The sequence below is a fragment of the Thamnophis sirtalis genome, unplaced genomic scaffold (genome assembly GCF_051295495.1).
Source record: "Thamnophis sirtalis isolate CommonGarterSnake01/CBP01778 unplaced genomic scaffold, rThaSir2_p1.2 scaffold_5, whole genome shotgun sequence".
NCBI lineage: Eukaryota > Metazoa > Chordata > Lepidosauria > Squamata > Natricidae > Thamnophis > Thamnophis sirtalis.
Window position 1 is genome coordinate 49,280,153 of NW_028261385.1, and position 20,222 is coordinate 49,300,374.

The window sequence follows — 20,222 nt, forward strand, 5'->3', positions numbered from 1 at the left end:
ATGGTGTTTTATAAAAAATAAAATTAATTATGGACTTATTTTAAATTATTAATTTTATTTGTGACAATATGGATATTCCTTCCTAGTAGATTATAAAACCACAAATAACCCTTTCTTCTGGGAACTTCTGAATGATTATACAGATTTTGTGCATGGTCACAGAGAATTAAATTTCAGTTTGTTAAATAATGTTTGCTCTGAAAGCAATGTCCATAGGATTGTAGTGTCAACTTTTAAAACGTGCGATGGAGCTAAGCATATGTGCAAAATATATTGAATGCCAAAATGAAACTTTTCTCTTGTCTCAAAATAGACATGGAAAATATACGTGGGCTGCATGATTGTACTCAGTTCATAAAGGTTGTACAAGAAATTCTCCTTCAGTGGCCATTCATTCAGTTACTGTTTAAAAATGATGGTGCTGAATGAGATGACTTACAACCATTCCTCATAGTTGTGACTGTCACGACATCTCCCTGGTTATATGATTGCAGTTTGGGCATTTGGACTGACTTTCAATTACAATATTCACATCATCTTTTGATCACATGATTGCTATTTGTGACCTTCATTTCTGGCGTATGACAAGCAGAGTCAATGGCAAACAGCAGGGGGTTATAAATGACAATCATGTGATCACTGGAAACTGTGACTGCATGGGACCTATTCGGCAGCCGCAGCAACTGCTAGTTATCATGTTGTTTAATGAACTTGTTGCCAGTCCCAATTACCCTAGTTACCATAATTAAGTGAGGACTTCCTGCATTTATTTGCAAATAGTATGTTTCATTTGTTAAAACAGAAAATTTACTAATTCAAGAAATATATTAATTTCAAAAGTCAATTTAAGCCTTTTTTCGATAATATAAATCATAAAGTAAGAGTCCACTTATCCTGCTTCAGATGTTACCTTTTTATGATTTACTTGATGCAATTGCAACTCTTCTTATTGCATAACTATTCAAACAAATTAATAGAAGTGACAACTTCAGTGGATCAGTGTGCAATTTCAATTTTGGAGAAGAATTACTGGGTCTTCATACTCTTTGTGTCTACATTGGCATCACTGTGTCTACATTCATATCATCAGATATGAAATAGGACTTTGAGTCTTAAGAACACAAGACTAGACCCTGCACTCTTTCTCACAATGGCTAGCCAGATGCTTCTAATATTTCACAAGTGGGAGATGGAAACGTATTATTCTCCTAGGACTGGCATTTGGAAAGATATTGTGGTGTAAGATTGGCTTTTTTCCAGTCCTCTGGCAATAAGGCCATATCAGGAACAGGTTTCATATTTTTCCTATTAACTATTAGTAATTTCACATTTAAATTCTTTCAGAACTCTGGAATGGATCCCACTAGGACATGGGTGTCAAACGTGTCATCATGGTGTTGTCATATGATATATCATGAGGTTTTCCTCCTTTGCAAAACTGGGTGTGGGGGTGGCCAGAGCGTAATTCATCCGGTGCGTGGGCCGCGGGTTTGACAGCCCTGCACTAGGACTTGGTGGTTCATTAGTGTATAGTTATAGAGATTAATGGTGAAACCTTATCAGAGATATGCAGGATTATTTGCCTAGGCAAAAGTACTGAAGCACATAGCTTGGGCAGATGCTTCCCTAAGTCCCTGGAGTATAAAAACGAAGAGGTCGCAAGATTTTGTTACTATAACAAAACCTAAATAAAAGTTGATTTCCTGCTCTGGTCTACCTAGCAGGGCTGAAAGTATTCCCTCAAGATATATATATATATATATATATATATATATATATATATATATATATATATATATATATATATATATATATATATATATATATATATATGTGTGTATATATATGTGTATATATATGTGTATATATATGTGTATATATATGTGTATATATATGTGTGTATATATGTGTATATATGTGTATATATGTGTATATATGTGTATATATGTATATATGTATATATGTATATATATATATATATATGTATATATATATATGTATATATATATATATGTGTGTGTATATATATGTGTGTGTATATATATATATATATGTGTGTGTGTATATGTATGTATATATATATATATATATATATATATATATATATATATATATATATATATATATATATATATATACCTATACCTATACCTATACCTATACCTATACCTATACCTATACCTATATATATATGTCTGTGTGTGTGTGTGTGTGTGTGTGTTGCATTTGTGCTGATAAATAAATAAATAAAGGGAGACTAGTATAGATCTATTTCAAGCTATTTAGCTCTCATCAGCTAGCCATATCCTTACTGGGATTTGAACCTGTGCTGTATTACATATTAAGCAGTTGTGTTAACCACTAAGCCACAAGGTTCTCCTCCTTTTTCAGCTGAGCCAGGGAAGTAGGTAAGTATTTAGTGTCACAACCCCTGGTATGCCCAAATATGGGAGGAAGCATTCTGCTTCCTTTTCTCTGTCTATCAGCTCGTTACAAGAGACCATCACAACAGAAAGCCATTATTTTTACTGTTGCCTTTGTTACATTTGTGTTGCATTTGTGCTGATAAATAAATAAATAAAGGGAGACTAGCATAGATCTATTTCAAGCTATTTAGCTCTCATCAGCTAGCCATACCCTTACTGGGATTTGAACCTGTGCTGTATTACATATTAAGCAGTTGTGTTAACCACTAAGCCACAAGGTTCTCCTCCAACACAAATGTAACAAAGGCAACAGTAAAAATAATGGCTTTCTGTCGTGATGGTCTCTTGTGACGAGCCGATAGACAGAGAAAAGGAAACAGTCTGCTTCCTCCCATATTTGGGCATACCAGGGGTTGTGACACTAAATACATACATACATACATACATACATACATACATACATACATACATACTAGTCGGATTGTCCTTGGCATTCTGTGAAGTGCTGCTGTTCAGTGCCTTTTCCAAATTATTAAGCAGTAGGAAGAACACTAATCTGTGCTTGCTTTATCCTTGATGCATTGGGCTTAAAAGTATAAGCAAGGAAAATGGCCAGTGAGAATGAGCGGCCATTGATAACAACATACTGAATTTGGATGTGGCATTGCTGTGAGTTAATTCCTCAGTCAGTCAAGACATTTCAGCTGGTATTTCCCAGTACAATTGGTACAGTTGCTTAATGCTACATATTAGGTTGTCTAGCTGTTTTCTTCAGGATATACTGTGGCACTACAGCATTATTCATCACAGCAGAATGCATGCAAATGTTCTAAGCATTCTCACCTGCAGAATTCTTATATTCAAAGTGAGACAGGGAAACTGTCAGCTTCTGGGGTGTTCTGTCAGTTCAGCAATTGGAGCTAAAGAGTGGAGGCTGAAACAGCTGCCTAATAGTTGCTTACCTAACAAAATGGAATCATTTCAGTGGTACCTTGAGTACTGTCAAAGAGTTTACTTATGAATAAGAATGGAAGTAAATAGTTAATAACTTTTATAGTAAGAGGGCTCCTAACAGCATATAAGTAGAAGAAATAAATGTGACACTTTGCAACTTTTTGTTATGTAGCATAGAGTAATCCAGCTTGCTTTCCTATGAGATCAAAGACATTCTGGGTTAAAGATAGTATGCCAGCTTATTTAAAAACTGAACAAAATTGTTTTTGGTACGTTAGATTGTTATCTTGCAACTAGATATCGTTCATTTTTGGGTCAATCTGTTTAGCATACTGACAGGTCATATATTTCTGACTCAGTACTGCTATTCATTATGGCTCACAAATGCTCAGCATTACATGATAAACCAGATCCTGGACTCTGTACTACTTGTGAAAACGAACCTATGGTTTCTTCCGTCACTACTAAATCTCTGCCACTTTCCTCACATACAACAGCCACAAAAGATAAGGTAAGAATATATTCTTTAAAAGACAATACTTCTTTTAATTTTTTTTCCTTTTTTTGGTGTGTGCAAGAGGCTGACAGATGATATTGTTACTTTAACAGGCAAAGCAGTTTGCTTTCCATCCATTGCTTGTCCAATATATTCCACAATAACATGGAGTGGTAAAAAGAAATTTTTCCATTGATTTATAAATTGGTTTTTTGGATTCTTGTGGTTATTTTTATGATGTGCTTAGTTCATTTGCTATCGTTAGTTACTCTAACAAATTGGCATAAAATAATCATTTCAGAATATTTTTGTTAAGGATGTTCTGATATTTTTCTCCCTTTCAGTGAGAGAATAAAGGCCAGTGAAAGCAGTGAATATTCATTGTTAGTTGAATAAGCCAAAAAGTTGGATCCACACATTCAATCATAACATTTAGTTTTCCTCTATACTGATTATGTTCATAGACTTTGAAGAGTCAGCACTAGTTCTGAGATTGTCTGCTATAAGGAAATTAGGATGTCATAAATTTACTATAATAATGTAATGCACATAATTCTAAAGTGGACATAAGTAGTAGATATGGCCATTAATGTGTACATATACATAAATAAAAATGACATTTTTTGCTTGTTTATCGATATACTTGTGTTAAATCTAGTGGTGTATCCACTGGTCAAATAAATATGCTGGCAAAATTGGAACCATCTGAAGAATAGATTTTTAAGACTAATTTTCAGATGAATGAAAACAAACTAATAGTAGACATAGGAAAAAATTCACCATTCCATTTTATGGGCTTACATCTGAAGCTGAAATAGCAATAGCACTTAGACTTATATTGAGCTTCAACAGTGCTTTAAGCCCTCTCTAAGCAGTTTACAGAGTCAGCATATTGCCCCCAACAATCTGGATCCTCATTTTACCGACCTTGGAAGAATGAAAGGTTGAGTCAACCTTGAGCTGGTGAGAATCGAACTGCTAAACTGCTGGCAGCTGGCAGTCTTCAGAAGTATCCTGGAGTACTGCATTCTGACCACTGCCATGATGGCTCTTAAAAATACTGTTATTTAGCAAACTGGTTGATTAGAAAATGTAGGACCATTCATGGACTAAAATGAATTATAATTTATAGATTAAAATATATAATACCTAATGTTTAAATATTTTATAAAATATCTACTGTTATAATATCACAATACATAAGCATTATTAGCTTGCATTCTTAACATTTCTCATTCAACATGGCCTGCAGCTAAGATTCTATACTGAATACTCTGAAATCTCAGCAATTACAGCAAAACATTACATATAAAACTTTAAAAATATTTGACATATATATGCTGATTAAGTATGCATCATACATTCTGTTGCCTACCTACCAGAAATATCTGTTTTGTTTTAATCTTTTAAAGGTTGCCTATTTCTTTCTGTTTCAATTTATGAAAGGATAAGCTTTAGTTTTTAACACAGTTAATATAGGTTTAATTGCTTAAAAGTGCATTTTTTCCTCTATTGTACCAAAAGCTGAACAGGGTAAATTCAGCCGGTACTTTTTTATTGAGGTAAGATATTTCTGAATCTTTTGTTATTAATTTTTCAGCAGAGGATATAATTCTAAGTAAATCAGAAGCAGAAGTCTCTATATGGTTTTTCAAATATTTTTAGAACGTATTAGATTTTGTAGCATTCGTATTTAATTTTTAAAGTATTATCTCTATATAATAAATTACAAATAGTATAAAAGCATCCTAAGCATGCCATTCTTATGCATGCTGTGTGTAAATGTGTGTGTAAATAAATAGGTTAAAATGACAGGTTTTCCTTGTTTATAGTGATACTTGTATTAAATCTAGTGATGGTATCCACTGGTCAAATAAACATTGCTGGCCAAATTGGAGCCCTTAGAACTTTCCCCATATCTTTCCCAAGGCTTATCAGGGAAATATTCTGAAGGATTTATTTGGGAAATAAAGGAAAAAATTCTGTTGCATGGCTATTATATTGAAAGAAAACTAGGGGTAACTGTATACATCTGTTCTGTAAAGATAATAAAGTAAGGCAAAATATTTTATGCTGTAGAACTCTTTTTATTGTATTCATGATTAAAAGGCAATATAAATAAGGTTGGTCATGTGAAAACGTACAGTATGTTTACACTGTTGGTATTCTCCAAATGTATCTGGCCAGTTTGAACAATATATGACTGCATTATAGCAGGTGTATGTTATGTAACATCATGTAATTTTTTTATTAGTTCTTCGGGTAACACAAGGCACTCTATCAAAAAAAAAAACAACCCACAAAAGTGTGTGAGTTAAAATTCCCTTTGCACTTATCTTCTTTCTAAACCTAGTGAAGAAATGAATGTAGTATCTTTGTTAGGCAAAATTCAGTTTGATTGAAGAGAATATCCATTTTGTTCTATATTATAATCCTTTTCTTTTGTACAGTAACTTCTGGAAGAGGTCTCGAAGTCATCTCATCTGTTTGTAAATAGTCATTTCAAAAATTAATAACATTCTACTTGTAGCATATATAATACATTCAATCAATTTCAGTTTAAAGCTTATTTGTGCTCTGTCATATATCAGATTAAACTGAGAAACTGAACTGGGAAATGCTTTGGCAAATTGGCAGTGCCATTTAAATAAAAATGTAAACTAATTAACTATAAATCCTTGTTTTTACAATTTATCAAGATTGAACAATTAAGTTAATTGAGTTTACAAACAGGGAAGGCAACGATGTTAAATTTCATGCTATCGTGTTAAGTGAGCTAGTTTGCAATAAATAACTAGCAGTATTTAGCCTTATGTAGATTTTTTTAGTTTTATGAGCCAAAGATTTTAGTGTGCTATAATAATATTTCCATGTATCTTCTTCAGTTGTTCTTAAATTGTAGTCTTAAGACTTAGTTAGATCAAGCAAATTGTATCTTTTAATTTGCATCATGATTAATGCTATTTTTTATTTATATTTCTAATCCATTTTTTGGCATTGAAGTAATTTTCTCCAAAATTATTAAAAGGGCTGCAAATTTTATTGAGCCACAGATAGTCCGAGTTATTTTACAATGCATTCCTCCCTTCTCTTTCTTAACTTTTTTTTGATAAATAATGATATAACACTTGTCAAAGAAAAGTGTGGATTGATATTTACAAGATTGTCTGGATGTCATGCAATCCTTGGACATTCTTAGAAAATAAGATCAGATTAGCCCAGTCAGGGAGAGTGTGGGAGGCAAAGATGAGCTAAAATTGTAGAAGAGGTGGTGTTGTGCAATCTTATCCATTTTTATTTCAGATTGAGGTTTTGTGCCACTATAACAGTCATTTTGTGAATGTACAGGTATTTCATGGAGCTATTTTGTTAGAGCACTGACAACATACAACATTTCAAAAGTACCTCTAGTTCAAAAGCTCTACTGCTCAATTTAAACTTAAACGATGCAGTTTATGTGGTATGTCCAGAATTGTAATGAGTTACTGCCTTTGTAGAAATACAGTTTTTTGAGATTAAGCTATCAGTTTTTTCCATAATGTCTGTGCAAAGGTGATACTGGAAAGAAGGACTCAATTTCCTTCAGTAAATAAACTAGCTACCCATTTGCTCTGCATAGTCATTATGATTTCTGGGAAAATATTGGTAAAATCTATGATTTAAGTATATTTTACAGTAAGATAAAGACTGTAAAATAAAGTGATGGATTAAATTCAGCTTCTGTTATATGCACATTTACGAAAAGGAATTGGTTAAATTTGAATCACTTTAGGCCTTATCATAATTTCATTTTATATACTTTTGTTTTGCTTACCTTGGAATAGTTTAATTATTTTATGTGAATAGGATTTATGCTGTGTAGCAGTACTTCAAAATGTTTAAGTGTTCTGTAACTTATTAACTATCTAATGCTACCCTGAGAAAAATATTTTAAGACATATTAAACAAAATGCTAAATTTTGTTCAGTATTTTATAATGTGTATATCAAAATTTAAAGTTAATTTGTAATATAATAATCCTATACTTAATTTTTATTTGGTCAGTTCTTTGACCAACTTTTAAACACTTTTAAAAAAATAAGGCATTGCAAAACAATAAGCACAAAAGTATATGCATCTGTTAAAAAAGAAAAAAAAACCTAAAAGGCAAGCAGGATGTTTACATGAAATGAATTGACTTCCTTTAATTAATAGTATTTTGTTTGGGTTGAACTTGGAGTGTTAGAGTTGAACATTCCAAGTTCAACTATCAATTTGAACAATTTTTTTACTGTTTTCTCTGTCCATAAATGCAACTATTTGATTATCCAATTTTACATTGTAAGCTGAAAACTTTTCCTTGCATTCTGATGCATTATTATAAATCAATATCAAGGTGTTTTGGGTATTAGAATTTTTGCATATTTGGCAAACATTTTCTTTCAAAGCTGCTGTTTTTAATAGCTAACAGTTGGCTTTTAGGAACATTATCTTCTCAGCATTCTGAATATTTTTTGTGACTCAATCGAGTCAAAGAATGAGTGCCATCTGGAAACTTCCTGAAAAATTATTCTGCTTTCTCATAGTATTGGTATGAAATAGGTAGCTTAGAGTAAAAGACAATTACTTTTTAGAGATGGCACAAGAATGGTTTGAGAGATGGAAATTAATCTTCCTGTTTTAGGAATTCTGAGATTACTTGAGAAGCACAAAACATCCTTTGAAGTTTAGGTCCTTTTTCTTGCAATCTGCTACATTGATAGCTTTAACAAGTCTCCTCTTTTCTCTTCACAAGAGGAAGAGAACTTCATAATCCAAGTAATCTACTGAGGTTGATGCAGACTATCCCAAGTTAAAGAACTTGGAGGGATACAGAGGGACTACAGAGGGATAGAATCAAGATCATGTGAAGTGTTAATACCACTTTATAATGCCTTGGTAAGACCACACTTGGAATACTGCATTCAGTTTTGGTCACCACGATGTAGAAAAGATGTGGAGATTCTAGAAAGAGTGCAGAGAAGAGCAACAAAGATGATTAGGGGACTGGAAACTAAAACATATAAAGAACGGTTGCAGGAACTGGGTATATCTAGTTTAATGAAAAGAAGGACTAGAGAAGACATGATAGCAGTGTTCCAATATCTCAGGGGTTTCCACAAAGAAGAGGGAGTCAAACTATTCTCCAAAGCACTTGAGGGTAGAACAAGAAGCAATGGGTGGAAACTAATTAAGGAGAGAAGCAACTTAGAACTGAGGAGAAATTTCCTGACAGTTAGAACAATTAATCAGTGGAACAGCTTGCCTCCAGAAGTTATGAATGCCTCAACACTGGAAGTCTTTAAGAAGATGTTGGATAGCCATTTGTCTGAAGCAGTATAGGGTTTCCTGCCTAGGCAGGGGGTTGGACTAGAAGACCTCCAAGGTCCCTTCCAACTCTGCTATTGTATTGTATTAACTAATTTACATAACATTTGATTCACTCTTTAATGCAACAACTACTTCTACTGTACATAGAACCTCCACTTTAAATCTTTGTTCCTCCTTCGCTTAATCCACTGCCCATATATCCAAAAAACTATTCAATAAATTTCTGGTTTATATTGTGGCTATACAAAACTTCTGAATTCAACATTTCCTTCTTGTTTTTCCCATGCCCATCTTATGTACTGCTGGAATAAAAGTTCTTGTCAGCCTTTCAAAGAAGATAGAATAGGAAATAGATGTCACAAGGATTATTGGAATTCTGTTACTTCAGGGTGTATCGACAGAATTTTGACTGTTTACCTTTGCACCAAAGTGAATCAAGACAGCAATCTGGCATTTCTTTCTGACTTTATCCTGCCTTTCAGGGCTTACTTAACAGATACTGAATACCTTCAAGGACAGCTGCCTATCCTCTAACTCAGTGGTCCCTAACCTTTAAGGCTTGGTGGCCCAGCTGGGGGGAGAGGGGAACTGGGCCACATGAACGGTGCGCCCATGCATGTGTGTGCGTTCGAACCCGCCACTCACATGAGTCGAGTTGCATGCATGCACACCGGCCCCCTGATTGTGGAAATCAAGCTGTGGTAGTGTACCAGCTGTCTGCTTGTGTGGGCCATGCCCTGGGGGTTGGGAGACCCTCCTCTACCTTACCAATTTGTGTGCTAGACTGATCACTTCTGAAACTCATTAAGCTGCAATTCCTGGTTTACAAGTAACAATCTAGTATTTATTAAACTTTTGATTGCTAAGTTAATTTATTGGTTTGTACAGCACACTATATTTTTCATTCTTTCTTTTTTATATACTGCTTGTCTGAATCAGTTTTAAGCATTCCCGACTCTCTTAATAAGAACCCAATGCAAAAAGAATCTATAGACATAGGCGTAAATAATTTTTACAAAGGTAAAGCAAACCATTTTTTATCAAGGAATCATAATAATTGCCGTTACCAATTACTGTTGGCAATTATCAAGATACTTGTTTTTGTATTTTTTCTCTGACAATTTTCTCACATTTATGCCTTGAGCAGAATTTTATAAACCCCTAAAGGATGTGCTTTTGAAAGATGTCAGATTCTATCTGTCCTGTTTGATGTACATTTTACTCTCTTTTCTGATAAATGTAAGGCTTTTATTATAAGGCTTTATGTAAAGCTGTCTTTACTATCCTAGGCCAAATACTTATTTACCTTTGTCTTTATTATTCCATTAAAAAAGTGAATTATTTCTATGACTCAGCTTTAATATATATTGCATAAAGTATACATGTATAAATATCAAATTATTAACGTGAGAATATTCAAAAGCAGATGGTAATTGTTATAAGACTATAAATGGTCTCCCTTCTTCTAGACAAATTTTAGGTCAGAAAATTGAGATGTATTGTCCTATATCTAACTTGTTCTAACTGATGTGTTTGCTCACACATCAAAGCAATCTGTTCCATACATTTGCTAGTAGTTTAGACAGCGGTTTGCTGTCCATCTTAAAATTAGCAAATTCTCACTTGTCAACATTTCTGCTTTCTAGTTTTTAAAAATACTTAACTAGGTAAATATTAATATCTTAAAAGGCAGTAAATATATATACTAAAGGAAGCCAGGCTAAATATAATGGTTAAGGATGTTATTTCAGTCATCTGTTCTACAGACAACAGTTAAGAAATAGAATCTTGGTGAATGCAATACTAATGCATTATTTGAAGTAGTTTGGACAAAATAATGTTTCCGCCTTTAGTTATGTGAGAATGAGTCATTTTGCTGCTAATTATTCCTATAATTCGTTTATATGAAAAAATGCCCTTTGTCTTGACATTACTAAGGCGCATGAAATATTCTCATCAGCCCAATGCCTGGAAGACCTAGAAGCAAAATTAGACACTCCACCTATGGTAATGTAGTAACTGAGTCATTATTAAAAGATGGTATCAAGAATAACAATCTATTGCATTGTTTTGGGTTGATTTTGCAATCTTTCGTGTGGATGATATACCATTGCCACTATTTAAGCAGCAACATCATATATTGAAGTGTAAGAAAGCACTCCTAAAAGTAAGATATGAAATAAGTTAATCAAAATTAAATTTGCCAATTCACATAGTGAGTAGAATCTAGAAAATTAGCAATATATAGCACTTGCATTTTTACACAAAGGATTTTTTTTGGAACTCATGCTCATGCTTTTGGAACTCATGCTCAAATCCGTAGATTTCAGTATAGGCCTACATTTCGTTTACGTATACTGTAATTCCATTACTCTTTCCCTTTTATATGGCTTCTTTCTTCTGAATACGTTATACAGTACTGTTCAGTTTGTATTGTGCTCTTTATTTCAATCTACCAGAATCAGAATGCTACATGTAGACCACATTCTCTTGGAGAAATCTCTAACCTATTTGTTCCATTTGAACCATTACATAGTTTTGTTGTGGTGAAAAAGTGCCAAGGAAAACTTCCCAGGAAGATACAAAATAGAAAAATGAAAATAAAATATACATAGTTTCACTTAATAAAATGCATTTAAGTTTTTAAAAAGAAAAAAAAATCAGTGTTATAGAATGAGACCATTTTGTATATTTTTGGTAATATATGAAAAACATTTTATTTTTTAATAGTCATTGTCCATTCTTGTCAAAACTATTCAAACATGTTAATGTTTTTAGACAAAAACTAAGACCAGGAAACCATATTCTGTTGGACTATTTCTTCTTCTCTTTGTTTCTTAGGATAAAAAAGATAAAGTTTCCAGGTTTGATACTATCCGACATTCCATTGCTGGTATGATAAGATCCCCGAAGTCTATGTTAGGCTCTTCATCAATAAGTGGGCAGGTAGTGTATTCTTTTGTCTTTATTAAGAAAAAAATGGCTTTCACTATTTTCTGCATAATTTTCTGTTATTTGCTATAGAATGATTTATTTGATTAATGTTTATAGTACTTCCTATATTGAGAATGGTATTTCCTAACAGTCTGCAGTAGATGAAACCCACTTCTAAAGAATTCAAACGTTTGAACTCCCAAAGTACAGATGCACAATCATTTAATAAGCAAAGTTTGGATTATAAATATATATAAATTGATTTTATTGTGATGAAGCAAGTCATCAAATTTCAAGTATAATCATAATAAAAAAAATGTCTGTCCCTGGGACCAAGTGCCTAAGCGTTATCTAGGGTCATGCTATCAACCTAATGGCTATTACCAGAATGCAAAGGGTGAGCCAACAGGATTGAAAACAAATAGGCTGATGAGATATCGGAAAAGAAATGCTGTACACTTTTATTGGTCCATTTGGGACTTCTCTTAGTCATTCATCTGCTTGTCATGTTTGTACCCACTGCCTTATTTGACTGTTAACACTTCTAAAGTAATTAAACCTGTGATTTCATCAGGGTTTTCAGTTGAAAATGTGCTGATATAGATTACATCATCATTTTCCAATGTCAGCTTTATCTGTCATATGCTCTCACTTCTTGTTAAATATTTGATTTAACTTAATGCAATTATATTATGGGAAAATATGAATGGGAACAGCTTGTTCTCCAATGGATTATGTTAATTTTAGTTCATGTTGTAACCATGGTTGGTTACAAAACCTGGATCACCTAAAAAACCAAACTACTTTGAAGATATAACATACATTTATTAAGTATGGAAATAACAACAGTGTACAACACTGGGTTTGCAGCAAAGCATTGGCAGCTTCCTCAGCTGCCCGGAGCAAAAGCAGAATCACAGCTTATACACCTTTGTCCTGCTACAAAAGACAAGACAAAGGCAGGCAGAATAAACTACACTATTGATGTTGGGATGTTTCGATAAATGGATGACATTCTCATTTATCCCTTATTACTAGATCAGCACGCTATCTATATTATCTTTAACATATAGCCAGTGAATGTAACCAATGTGGTTTATTGGCCTACTAGTTTCTTTCTGGGTTGGCTAGGTCAACTTTCACAGTCTGAAATGTGACCTGCCCCAAGTTACTCAGCTGATTTCATGCCTAAGGCAGAATTAGACTTCAACTCACAGTCTTCCATTTTTAGCCCAGTGCCTTTAACAACTACAGTAACTTGATTCTCAAACTTGGCATTATATTAATCATTCTTTTTCATGTTTTTCTTTAAGTTTTTTGATGTAATATCAGCGAGTGAAAAACCCCTGGCAGAACAAGATTGGTATCATGGGGCAATTCCAAGAATAGAAGCTCAAGAGCTATTAAAACAGCAAGGGGACTTTTTGGTGCGAGAGAGCCATGGGAAGCCTGGTGAATATGTCCTTTCTGTGTTTTCTGATGGACAACGGAGACATTTTATCATTCAATATGCTGATGTAAGTTTGACATTGATTTTGTAAGTGATTGAAGTACACTTGATTTCAATAGCGACATAATTAGGTTTAAATTATAGTTAGATAGCTAAATAATTATGCACAGCTTGGGCATTATGTTACTTACCTTCTTTTTAAAGCTAAGAAATCATTAACTACCTTTTAACAGCCATAAGTACTGTTCTGTGTATTTGATTCAGAATTCAGAAGTTTTCAATAGTAATCTTTCAACCTTTGAAGTGGCACATAGGAATGTTCTTTGCTCTGTTGTTAATTTCTAATTAGAGATCTTTAGAATTGTGTGATTGCCAGTTGCCATTTTTATCTAAAAAGGCACCGATCTAATTTTTCAGAGGGGTGCAGTTTTTTATTTTTTCAATTGGTTCTTCCAGTTATTCTTGAATTTCGTGTCTAGAACCTTATGTAGCAATTTCTAAAAATGATAATTGCCAAAGCATCACTGTGCAATAAGACTATTGCAGTGCATTCTATATCAAGAAAACTGAGTACTTAGAGATTACTAGCCCTGGAACACTTCAAATCAATGGAGAAAACCTAAGGAAGGTGGATACTTTTCAATATCTGGGATCCCATCTCCAACACAATGGTGATATCAATGGTGTGAGCAAGCCTGGATGCGTTGGCGAGAACTCACTGGTGTGTTATGTGACATACGAATGCCAACTCATCTTAAATCTAAGATTTACAAGACAACCATCCTCCCTGTTGCACTGTATGACACTGAATGCTGGGCAGCAACAGGGACTCAAAGTTATCTCCATGTCATAGAAATGTGAATACTCCATTGGATATCTCCCTTCTTGATCACATCACAAATGACACCATTTGCATTTTGGTGTGGCACCAATTACAGAGATGAGAGAAGGCCGGCTCCACTGGTATGGACATATCCAGAGAGCAGCACCTTCCACCATTGCCAAGACTGCCTACCAATTAGAAGTTAATGGCCGGCAGCCCCACAGGTGTCCAAAACAGAGATGACAAGACACCATCAACAAAGATATGCAAGCCATGGGCCTGACCCCTGGAGACGCAGCTAATCGTGCAAAGTGGCGTTCAATGATCCGAAAAGCAGACCCTGCACCTGCGGGAATATGTTAGGAGGAGGATTCTACAGGAGGCTGCCCTTGAGCATTCAGAAACTGGAATTGGTGCAAAATGCAACTTGTTAGTAATTGTTGGGTTTTACCTCCAAGTATACATGTGCCTTAGTCCCTACATTCATTGCCAATAGTTTTTTGAATGCTGTTCAAAGTGCTGATTCCCCCCCCCCCCCCCTGTAAAGCCTGTATGGCTTGTGCCTGGTAATTCCAAGAGCACCATTTCTCATTTGAATTGGCCAAAGCAGTATGTTCATGCCAGAAGAAACACTTGATCGTACCCCAGGTCCAAAGAAGTGAGGGCAACTGAAGCCAGGAGATACCTCCCCTTAGAATTAAGGCTTGCCCCTACTATTGCGAAGTTCCTCAGAATGGAGATCTTCTGGACAGCATTTGGTGAATTTCTATATTGTCACCATCTTTAGTAATAGTAGTGTAGATTTATGTATTACTCCGATTGGCTGAATTTGCTTTTTTATATTTTATATTTAGATTTTTATAAGTTTATATTTGTACTCTGGGTTTTTAAATTGTTGATTATAAATTATGAATGTTTTATTGTTGATGTTGTAAACTGCAATGAATCTGTAGTTGAGTACAAATTGTATAAATGGAATGAATGAACGAATAAATGAAAGAATGTTCTCAGTAACACTAGCATACTCAGTTTCCAGACTTCAGAGTTTTATACAAGCTGTTCCTTTTCTTCAGAGGTATACTACTAGTAAAAGGGAGGATGGGGGAAGTTAATTATTCAAACAAATTCTCTTAAAATCATGAAACTGTGGTAGGAGGGATACCTATGCTTCATTTTTTACTGATCCTGATTAGGGTAGAAAATGCATGTCCTAATAAGGCCAGACAACTTTTCATAAAGCTGTAGTATACATGCAATAAATAATTCACAACTGTTTCATTGAATTGTGAAATAAATATTTCTAATTTGAGGAATGCTTAATTCACTTTTTCACACAAACTTCTTAGTAGAACTAAATCTCTCAAGCATTTAAATTCAAAAGAATCCACAGAGGTAAAACACTTCAAGCATTTACTGCACAAAAGACTAAACAGGGAATATTAAAATATGAAGACTGTGAAATAACGTCCCCTGAATAAAGTAGGGATGGAGATGATATGAAATGATGGGATTGGGTTATTGCTCTGCAAGAAGCAGATACTGATAGAGCTAAATAAAGATTCTTAATCTTCTGTGTCTTGAAAACCTCCTGGATACACACAAGATATATTTAGCACTCTGAAGTTTTATGGTGTAATGATTAATGTATTATATAATCAGCTTATATTTTTGGTGTTAATGAAGTTTTTTAAAAACCTTGCTCAAACATTATCTCAAAAGACTTCATTATTAAAAGCAATTTTAAAGACAATTGTAGCTGACCAAAACTATTTCAGAAAAGCAAATCACTTGTGTGTGTATGTGTGTGTTTGTGTTTATATTTGTTTGAGCTGCACATTATTTTTTATCACTTAATATTCTAGAACAAGAGTTATGAAGCAATCAAGTTTTGATTTCAGTGGGAATAAAATCTCTATTTTCTTTGTTTCTATTATTCATCACAATGTGTTTCAGAGGAATATTAGATTGTTAAAACCTTACTATTTTTCTAATTACTATATATTCTCATTTTGCTTTAGATGAACAATATCTATTTATATCCTGTTAAAATATTTTAGAGATAAAAGAGATACTGTATATTTCAACTACTTTCAATAGGAGACATTTCTATTGTTTTGTTTTAAAAACAACTATTAGAAAATAGGTCCAACAGTAGTTGCTACTCCATTCTAATTTTTATTTCATGGCTTAGAACAAAAGTTATAAATGTTGTGATGTTTGTTAAATCTGGAAGTATTTCAAGTCATACACTGAATATTGCTTCTTGTACTTGAAGACAGTTTGTGGTTTTTCTGTCCATAAGATATAATATTTATCTCAATTTATTGAAAAAAAAACACCTAAAGTTCTGTTCAATTAAGCTGTAATTTCCTGCGCATTTTTATAGCATGGCAGTGCTTTTAATTATTTCCACAGAGGTTCAGTTTGGTTATATACCACATATCCTCATTTGATGACCTTGCTTGAGGAAACTATAAATAAACATTTTGTTTTAAATTAAGTTTCAATTTTATTTAGTAAATATGTATATTGGCTACAATTCAGATGTTGGATATAACAACAATGAACAAAATGTTAAACTATCATTTGAATCTTCATGAAGCGAGAGAAGAAAGAAGTAATTATTAACTTATATTTCCAAATGTTTCTAGCTGCTGAACTATGGTTTAGCAAACTAAGCCATACATTATTTATTATCCAAATAAGTACACTTTAGTAAATCTTTTCCGCATTCTCTGGTAGAAGCTCTTAAAAGACAATTCATTGCATAAAACAGCAGTAAAGTCAGGCATGACTTTATTAATGGAAAGAGCTCCCATTGCTTAACTTTTGTATTTCTTCCTCAATTTTGTCTTATAGAATCAATACAGATTTGAAGGAACAGGATTTTCAACGATTCCTCAGCTTATAGAATATCATTATACAACAAAACATGTGATTACAAAGAAATCAGGCGTTATTCTTCTGAATCCTGTTGTTAAGGTAGGTGTATTTAATACAAATGGTGGAAAATGAATTTTGTTTTTGGTTTGTTTGTTTGCTGAGAGTAAACTATATGATATTTGTATTTCTCTTTTTTATGAATATTTGATTTTTTTGTCATAATATTTTTTATTGCTATTCAAAAATGTTAAAATTCAAAACTGTAAAAAAAAAGATTCACAGGAATAAATAAACCGAAAAGCAAAAGAAACAAAACATTGAAAAACTGCATTTAGGAAAAAAAAACACACAACTATATATATTATCCCTTTTAGTTGAATATTGATAAATATATTACAATGATATTTGTTTCCCACCCCTTGCTAAACAGGGCTCAAAATTTTTCAAATATCTAATTCTGTTTAAAATTATTATCCTGTCATCTATCTACTATATTAATGGCCAAATAGTTCACAAACAGATAGAACAACAAACAAACAAAAAAGGCAAGAACAAAATAACAACCATTGTTAACAAACTCTTGTTGTATTCAACTTACAAGAAGTTTACCATGGCTTCTTTTCTATCCCCAATCATCCCAGCAATTAACTCTGATTTGTATGGATCAAATATCCATAATTGTACCTTAATGCCATCTTTTATCGATTGTTGTCTAGTTAAATATAGTAGACCCATTCTTCAAAATTGATCTATCTTTTCCAGAAAGTCCAAATGAAATTATTTTTCTAATTGAATTTCCCAAACTTCTTCACTTGTCCATTCAATTTTTTCTTGTTGTAAAAGAGGGCAAGCTTGAACTTTGGGAAGGCATGCATAATCCCCTCAGGCAGTTCTAAGTTTAAACATCTGTATCAGTCTCCTGCACTATCATTCTCTACCACTCTCAAATCAAATTCCTTTTGTGATCTAATTTAACTCCAATTACTCGCAATTGGATGTTTTTTCAAACATTATTACTTGGTTTTTATCTTGGGTTTGCATATTACCAAAAGGTCTTTTTTTACCAGCCATACTTAGTTGTCTGTAACCTGATACATTGTTGCTCTAATATAATTTGGCAAGGGAGAGGTAAAGCTCCTCTGAGACTGGGAAGATATTCATCAGAATAGAGGCAGATGTTTCAGTCCAGAATAAAAAAGAATTTTGAAAAAATAATCTTTGAAGTGTAGTGATAGTCCAAAATAGATGTAAATGAAATCTAAACACTTCCACTATTCCAAGGCATGCCATGTTTTCCTTACGGAAAACAAAGGTTATTCAAAAAAGACTGGTCAATTTTTGAGATAGGAAACAAAGCAAAACAAAACATAAGTTTTAAAATGCTTGTTCACCACCCAGGCATGTCTAAGAGAATGGTCTAGCAGAAGGAAAAAGATATATGACCTGATTTTCCACTGCTCCCACTAAGAACTGTAATCTTCAAGATACCTTGTCCTGGGTGGGTCCACAGTAACCTAAATACCATATGGGTCATTCCTAAGTATTCCCATTCAAATCCAGAGAGCAGGGTTGCCAAAGTATCAGCTTTGGCAGCAAAATCAGCAGATTTTCAGTAGAAGAGAAAAAAATCCTTACTGTTCAGCAGCCATCTTTGGGAGGAATCCATGAATATTTGATCTTACTTGCATATTTTGTTTCTAAAATCATGAAAAAAACACTTAAACTTTATTCTTTCAAAGAGTTAGGCGAGCTCAGATGTATTAGAAAGTTAAAATGTCAACCAGGCTGAAATTACTGCTTCATGTTTTCTTCTGCATTGAGGGCAGACACTTGGGTGCAACACAATCAAAAAATGGGTGGGGATCTGGGATGAATTATGAAGGGGCAGTTTGGTGGCATGAAGATTTGGGAAGGACTCTGGATAGCAATTCCTTATTGCAGTTGCTAAACAAGAACTATCTGTAATATTAGTCTTCATTTTGAGAAGTTTTTTTCTTTAGCTTTTACTTAGGCTTTTGGTTGCGGTAAATGGATATTTTATCCTTCTCGGCTTCCCATAAGATTACAACATTTATTCACAGTGATTTGTATAAATGCATCCTTCCAAATAATAACATGTAGTTATTATTAGATTATGAACCCAGACAATGAAGCAGGTGAGGACTTCTAGCTACTTGAAATAATGCTTTCTAAATGAAGTATAGTGTAGATGTTTGTGTCTCTATGGGTGTGTTTCAGGGATAAGTTATGAAAGAGGCTGTTTAGGGCGGGCAACAATCACTGAGATTACCGTGTTTTCCCGAAAATATGACATGTCCTGATAATAAGGCCACACCACATTTTTTGGGTGGGCAAAAATATAAGCCCTCCCCCGCAAATAAGCCCCCTGGATAACCCCCCACCTCCAGCCAGACAGAGACCCGCTCACCAACCTAACGGGATCCTGAAGGTGCCAAGCCACAGGAACCGGGGGGAGGCAAAGTTGATCGCTTGGCGCATTCGGGATACTGCTAGGTTGATGAGCAGCGCTGTGCCCAGCTGAAGAGGGGGGGTTAACGGGCAGCTGCTCTCTTGCGAACGGGCTCCCAAAGAGCTGGGCACAGCCTCATGGGCGAATGGCTGTGTTGCGTTGTCACAGCAGTGCAACGCAACCGCCATGAAGCAACCACGCTCACGAGCAGCCACTTGGCAAATCCCCTTTCCAGCACCATTCACTGACCTATGGGTATCGCCAAGCCATGTGAGCACCTGTTCACCTCCACCCAGCTCCCATGGCTTGGCACCTTCGAAATGCTAGTGAAAGGCGCTCTGCACGTCTGGAGAAGGGGGTTGTGTGAGCGGCTGTTCAGCTCCCGCTTGCGCACCTCCCAGCTTCACAATGCTCTGGCACAGCTCTCCCCACAGAGC

The 20,222-nt window shown here is 34.2% G+C and overlaps 1 protein-coding gene across 4 annotated transcripts in view; it reads left to right on the plus strand.

Moving 5' to 3' along the window:
• The window catches only part of FER (FER tyrosine kinase), a 128,666-nt gene that overhangs the window by 50,221 nt on the left and 58,223 nt on the right, over positions 1 to 20,222 (plus strand). For all 4 annotated transcript variants that reach the window (XM_087715786.1, XM_087715785.1, XM_087715788.1 and 1 more), the window contains 3 exons: positions 12,067 to 12,171; positions 13,473 to 13,676; positions 17,292 to 17,414. In XM_087715786.1, coding sequence (XP_087571912.1) covers positions 12,067 to 12,171; positions 13,473 to 13,676; positions 17,292 to 17,414 — 432 coding nt within the window. The remainder of the gene's footprint in view (positions 1 to 12,066; positions 12,172 to 13,472; positions 13,677 to 17,291; positions 17,415 to 20,222) is intronic.